The 5,806-nt window shown below is 31.2% G+C and overlaps 1 protein-coding gene across 1 annotated transcript; it reads right to left on the reverse strand.

Moving 5' to 3' along the window:
* Positions 1–1,315: 1,315 nt before the first annotated feature.
* Positions 1,316–5,392, reverse strand: LOC107616872 (GDSL esterase/lipase At5g33370). Its single transcript, XM_016318768.3, has 5 exons — positions 5,103–5,392; positions 4,880–5,007; positions 3,691–3,933; positions 2,836–3,088; positions 1,316–1,754 (listed from the first exon to the last, which is right to left on the reverse strand). Exons 1-5 carry the CDS (start codon positions 5,341–5,343, stop codon positions 1,522–1,524), a joined length of 1,098 nt encoding a protein of 365 aa, XP_016174254.1. The 5' UTR covers positions 5,344–5,392; the 3' UTR covers positions 1,316–1,521.
* Positions 5,393–5,806: the final 414 nt, after the last annotated feature.

Genomic DNA, 5,806 nt, shown 5'->3' on the forward strand with positions numbered 1-5,806 from the left:
GTAAATTTTGAAACTCCAAATTGATATTTCTTTTTTATGTTGGACGAGGCCTAAGGCCCAAAGACAAGAGAAAATTAAAGAAAATAATTATTGTACTTCTTCCTGGGTTCAAGCTGAATCTTCCTAGAAATCTCCCTCTGCTGTCGTGAATTAATCCTTCACTGCGAGGCGAAAATATGGAACCATCGATGCTGAGCTTTTCTCAGCCTTCATCCGGTGGATCGCACCCAATCATCTCCTCTCTAATGATGAGTCTTAAGGTCTTCCTACTTTGTTAGTGATGTTCAAAATTAAATCGTAGTTTTCTGCTAGAGGCTTAATCATATGTTGAAGATTGTTATTCTGATTACATTGATTATTGAACGCAAGCTCATTACGCTTCCGTCATGCTACGTTGTAGGTTGTGATTAAAATAATGGTCCAAGGTGTACCATTTTTGGATGGAGTGACTTCCAGTAGGTTAGTTCTTATCCGCTGATTGTACAGTTTGGCAAAAAAGCTAGCTTGTAAATCAATGTATATGGAGCAGAGTCTCGTCTTCTCCTCGGCATCTGGGGCAGCTTCCATCTTCGGTAAGTCCTCTTCTCTTTTTGTTGTAGTTTGTTAGTAAAGCCTCGTGTAAGAAGGCAACTAAAAGTGTGGTAATTTAGTCTTCCAAACTATCTTAAAGATTTTGTCTCTATTTTCCCCTCATTATATTATCATAGGCTTATTTCACAGTGAGGATACCATTTGGAGATGGAAACCAGCTGATACAATCATTCTGATATTAGGATTATGTGCTTTCATAGTATGCAATAATTTTGTAATTTCTTCCAACAAGACCTGATGAAGATCTTTCTAATCCCATTCTGCCTAACTCGTAGCATACGAGTCCATAATTTCATTTAATTTCTATGCATCCAGATTAATCACAACTACTTCTTTGAGCTTCTCAAACTCTGGGATCCATAAGTCTATCTAAAAATGGATTTTTCTTCCATCCCCAAATCCTCAAATGAGTTTACTTTTAATACAAAGTATATTTATAACAAAATTTTAACAAATCAAATTAGAGTGACAATATCAATATTAATTTTTAAGTGATATTATTCTCTCTTAGCTTCCAAAATTATTCTATTTTTTTATTTTTCTATTTATGCGAGACTCTCACTCTCCCCTCTCTCTCCCACCCCTCTCCCCCTATTACTATCCATCCTCGTATTTTTATAATTAGAATTATTCTTCCTTCTCTCTTCCCTTCCCCATTCTTTCTCTAATTTCAGAATAGCATTAACCTTTTAATTATAAGTCGTACTTCCATTTGTCATAGCAATTCAATCAAAGGAGTTAAATACTACATTTTATTGCTGCCAATAAAGCAATAGCAGTTAAGGGATGACAAACCAACACATAAACTTGGCACCTTAAACTCACGCTAACTATAGCTAAGGGGAATTGTCAAAATTCAAAAGATGAGCAAAACTTACATAGGGGGTCCAACACTGAAAATTGCAACTATAAATTAAAACTATGAATGAATCAAGCTCTAGAATCAAGGGCCATGATGGTGCTAAGGTTCATGGGATGCATGTAATCGGTTGAACCTGTAAAGATCTGCTGTACTATGATTCGGTTAGCTCTCTCAGAAGGGTGGAATGGATCCCAAAATGCATATAGGTTCCTATTTGGGCACAAGTTTGATAGGGGTGTGCACAATCCAATCCCATTGTATGGGCCTTGTCCGCAACAAGCTATCCTTGATGTAACAAATCCTGTAGGTCCATGCTAAGTATATTAGCTGTTAATATGACCAAGAATTTTGCAATCTAACATGTAATCAACAAAAGGAAAAACAAGAAAATTAACTTAAAAAGCATAAAATATCTTTTTAGTTTCTAATATTTGAATTAACTCTTATTTTTGTCTTTAATATTTGAAACATTTTATTTTTATCTTAAATATTTTATTTTATTCATTTGGTCAAAATTAATTTTTTTTAACAAAAAATATACTTTCTTCCAATATAATTTCTTTTTAGATGACGGCAAAAATCAGATAGTAGTGGTTATAGTAACGATTTTAGTAATTTAAGAATGAAAATAACATAAAAATAAAAAAAATAATTAGAATGATATTTTTAGATGAACAAATTATAATTTTAATCAAAAGATAGTATTACAACAAAATAATTAGCACTGTCAAAATGTGCTAAATTTATGGGACAAACCTGTTGTTGTTGTTGTTTTTTTTTTTTTTTTTTTTATCAAAGATAAGAGATTTGAAGCCGCAACCTCTTAATTGAGTATGGGGAGACTATGTCATTTGAGGTATAACTCATTGGCATGGGACAAACCTGTTTATCTATTTAAACGAACAAGTTTTTATCTCCAAATTAAACCTATTTAAATTTTGGGATAAACAAACAAATCTATAAATTAAATAGGTGGCCCATTTAATTTTATGTTTTTTGCATTTTGAAAAAAAAAAATCAACACTTTTGATCAATAATCTCCTTGATCTAGCTCAAAAATCTTTCAACTCAAAATTCTGTTTATTTAAGTTTTAGACTTAAATATAGCTTTTTTTAATTAAAATACTTTTTCATAAAAAATGTAATTCGTTAGATTAATCATAAACAATCTGGATTAAAAAATTATAGTCTATAAACAAAACAAACTTAATCAGACTAACTCGTATAACCTATAAGTTTCATTAGGTTAAATTGACTTATTTAATAACGCTAAAAGTAATATATTTAAAATAAAAATGGAATGTTTTAAAGGTCAAAAGAACCCAATTAAGTTTTTAACCCATGGTTGTATTATTAGTTAAATAGTATTGAGAAGAGGTTACCAAAAGCTTGGGGGTTGAAAACGAAATCCATGTGCATTTGATATGCATTAGCAGCAATGAAGACATCAGAGCCGATCTCTTGGTTGAGTCCTTTGATCATATCACCAAGCTGTGGATTGTATAGAGACGCAGCTCTCTGAAGTTCGACGTCGCATTCGCCGTTTCTGCTTCTCAACGCTAACTCCGCCGGCACACAGCCCATTGGTCCAGTTCCGGTCACAATAACCCTACGAGCTCCCATATCAAATACCCTCTGCATCCATCACATAATTACCTCACTTTACTTCGGTAAAAATATTTCTACCAAAAAACAAAAATAATCTTGACCAAAACATGGTTCTAAATCAGAGATTTTTGTCTTACTGGAATAAAAATGAGTTTTTCTAACTTCATTATGGAATTGATAAACATTTTATCTTTTCTCACTTTTTATCGATCCCTTTTAATATTATATAAAATATACAAAAAAAATAGAATTTATGACATTTCTTCTTCTTTTAATATTATTCATGACTTTTATGTATCAATTTTACATGGGTAGAATTAAATATTAAAGTGATAATTTAAAATTGTATGAGAATTTTTCGTCTTCTTGACTAAGATTATGAGGTGAGAAAACCCAATAATTTTGGTTGGTGTCATCACCATGCAAGCAAGTGCATGAAAAATAATCCTCATTCAATAACTTTCACATAGCCTTTTAGACACGAACAAGAATCACTCTAAGAATAAACAGGTAAGCAAGCTACATTTTTTTGCAATTATTGAACTATGTGTACATACACATACAAAGACTATAATATGATATATGATAAGATCGATAATTCATGGTTCAATTCAAAGATAGATTAATACCCTGAGAATTAGACGGTACTCAGAAATGAGATAGCGAACGTAATCAGGGAGAGCAAACTGGCGAGATCTAACTGAATAAGGCACCAAATAATAATTGTTAACAAAATCGTTGCCTCCAAGAGTTATGAGAACAAGTCCTTGGTTCACATGTTTCCGAGCACCCTCTACTCCAATGCGTGCACTCAATCTTTGCTGGTAATGCTCGAATAGCTTCAGTTGCTTGTAGATGTGGATTATGTTTAGCTGCCAAAACAATTTCTACAAATTAACCACCTTTTCCACATGTTTTATTTTTATATACTTCCAATAATCAATCAAATTACTCATACACTATTTCTTTTATAAGAAAAAAAGTTTAAATTGTTTTTACACCCAAAATTTACTTGCACTACCTTAATTTAACATATGTTCTTATAATCTTTTAGTGTCATTTATTAGGTGTTTTAAAACACAAATACAAAGATAGAAAAAATTTAAACTTATTTAAAAATAGACATGTATAAAATCAGTTCAAACAAGATTGTAAAATATTAAAAAGGGTAAAGTATATTTTTTGTCCCTGAAGTTTGATAAAAGTTTAAAAAATATCCCTAAGTTTTATTTTGTTTCAATTTTGTCCCAAAAGTTTTCGATTTGCATCAAATATATCCCTTATAGCTAATTTTTCAAAAAATTTATGACCAATTCAACAACAATTTCATAAGAACAACCTTCAACACAAATAAATCAAGCATAATTTTCATACATTATTGTTAAATTGGTCTTAAATTTTTTGAAAATTTAGCCGTCGAGAGTATATTTGATGCAAATCGAAAACTTTTGGGACAAAATTGAAATAAAATAAAACTTAGGGGTATTTTTGAAACTTTTGTCAAACTTTAGGGACAAAAAATATACTTTACCCTATTAAAAAATATAAAGAATTAATTTTAAATAGTTAATATTAGTTAAATTTTTTATAATATATTTTTTAACTTTCATTTATAGAAAATTTATGGTTTAAAATTAGAATTTAGGATATATAATTTAAGATTTAGAATTTAAAATTTAGTGATTAAAATTTAAAATTAGTAAAAGTTAGGTGTTCCCTTAAAGAATTTAGCTCTTTAGTTAAATTGGGAGAATATTCGGGATGATTCATGCTCTTGAATACATAAAATTGAAATTAGCAATTAATAATAGGACTTACAAATTGAAATCCTGTATCATTAAGAATTCCAATCCCTGCAGATGCAAAATTGGCACCAACAAGGAGCTTCTCTCCAGTAAGCAAAGGGCTCAAATATGGCATTGTAGGCTCTAATCCAAGTTGCTCACCTGACATAATAATAATAATTAACCATATATAGTTCCATGCACATGCAAATGTTATAATAATAATAATAGTTAATGTGAAAGAAGTAGTTATATACTGATTATGTCAGCGATGTTTAGGCCATTAGAGAATCGTCCAGTAGGTGTGTGAGTAGGGTAGTCAATCCCATAAGGGGGTGCATCTGCGCGTGCAGAAGTTGCTAAGAAATCGTTGTTCCCATTATCCACTAATGAATCACCAAATACAAAGAAAGCCCTTTGATGTTGTGCAGACACACAAACACAAACCAAAAGCATACACAGAAAACTTGTCACTATTGATACCACACAACTTGCCATGCCCAATTCTTGTTTGTACCCTTATTTTATATGATATGGTGCCTTAGTATATAGCCAAGACGCTATGTGTGTGTATATATAAGGGTTGATTACTACTACTACTACTGTAAAAGAAGAGGGTAGAATTATATTCATAAATGTTCTTCTTCTACCATATCTACTGATTTTGAAAAGCAACCGCCGAATTAAGAAGGAAGTACCACACGAATAATTGCTATATGGTGAATTATTGTTGTAGCAGATATATATGCATGAATTTTAACTAGATTCCAAGACATAAAACTCTTTGTATCAAATGAACAGATATCATTGTGTGTGTGCTTTTTTTTTTTTTTTTTGTGGGGGTTTTGGGGGGGGGGGGGGTCGGGGGCTCCACGAAAGCTATATTATCAAGGTAAAAAAAACCAAATTAAATGACAGCGTTACTAAAATATCACAAGCATTAAAAATACAAGTTTAAATG

Source organism: Arachis ipaensis, chromosome B9 (assembly GCF_059453495.1).
Source record: "Arachis ipaensis isolate K30076 ecotype BB chromosome B9, ASM5945349v1, whole genome shotgun sequence".
Lineage (NCBI taxonomy): Eukaryota > Viridiplantae > Streptophyta > Magnoliopsida > Fabales > Fabaceae > Arachis > Arachis ipaensis.

Coding starts and splice junctions, on each gene's coding strand:
- LOC107616872 (XM_016318768.3), bottom strand. CDS start 5,343: ATGGCAAGTTGTGTGGTATCAATAGTGACAAGTTTTCTGTGTATGCTT. Junction 5,008..5,102: donor AAACATCGCTGACATAATCA/GTATATAACTAC, acceptor TTATTATGTCAG/GTGAGCAACTTGGATTAGAG. Junction 3,934..4,879: donor ATGATACAGGATTTCAATTT/GTAAGTCCTATT, acceptor TTGTTTTGGCAG/CTAAACATAATCCACATCTA.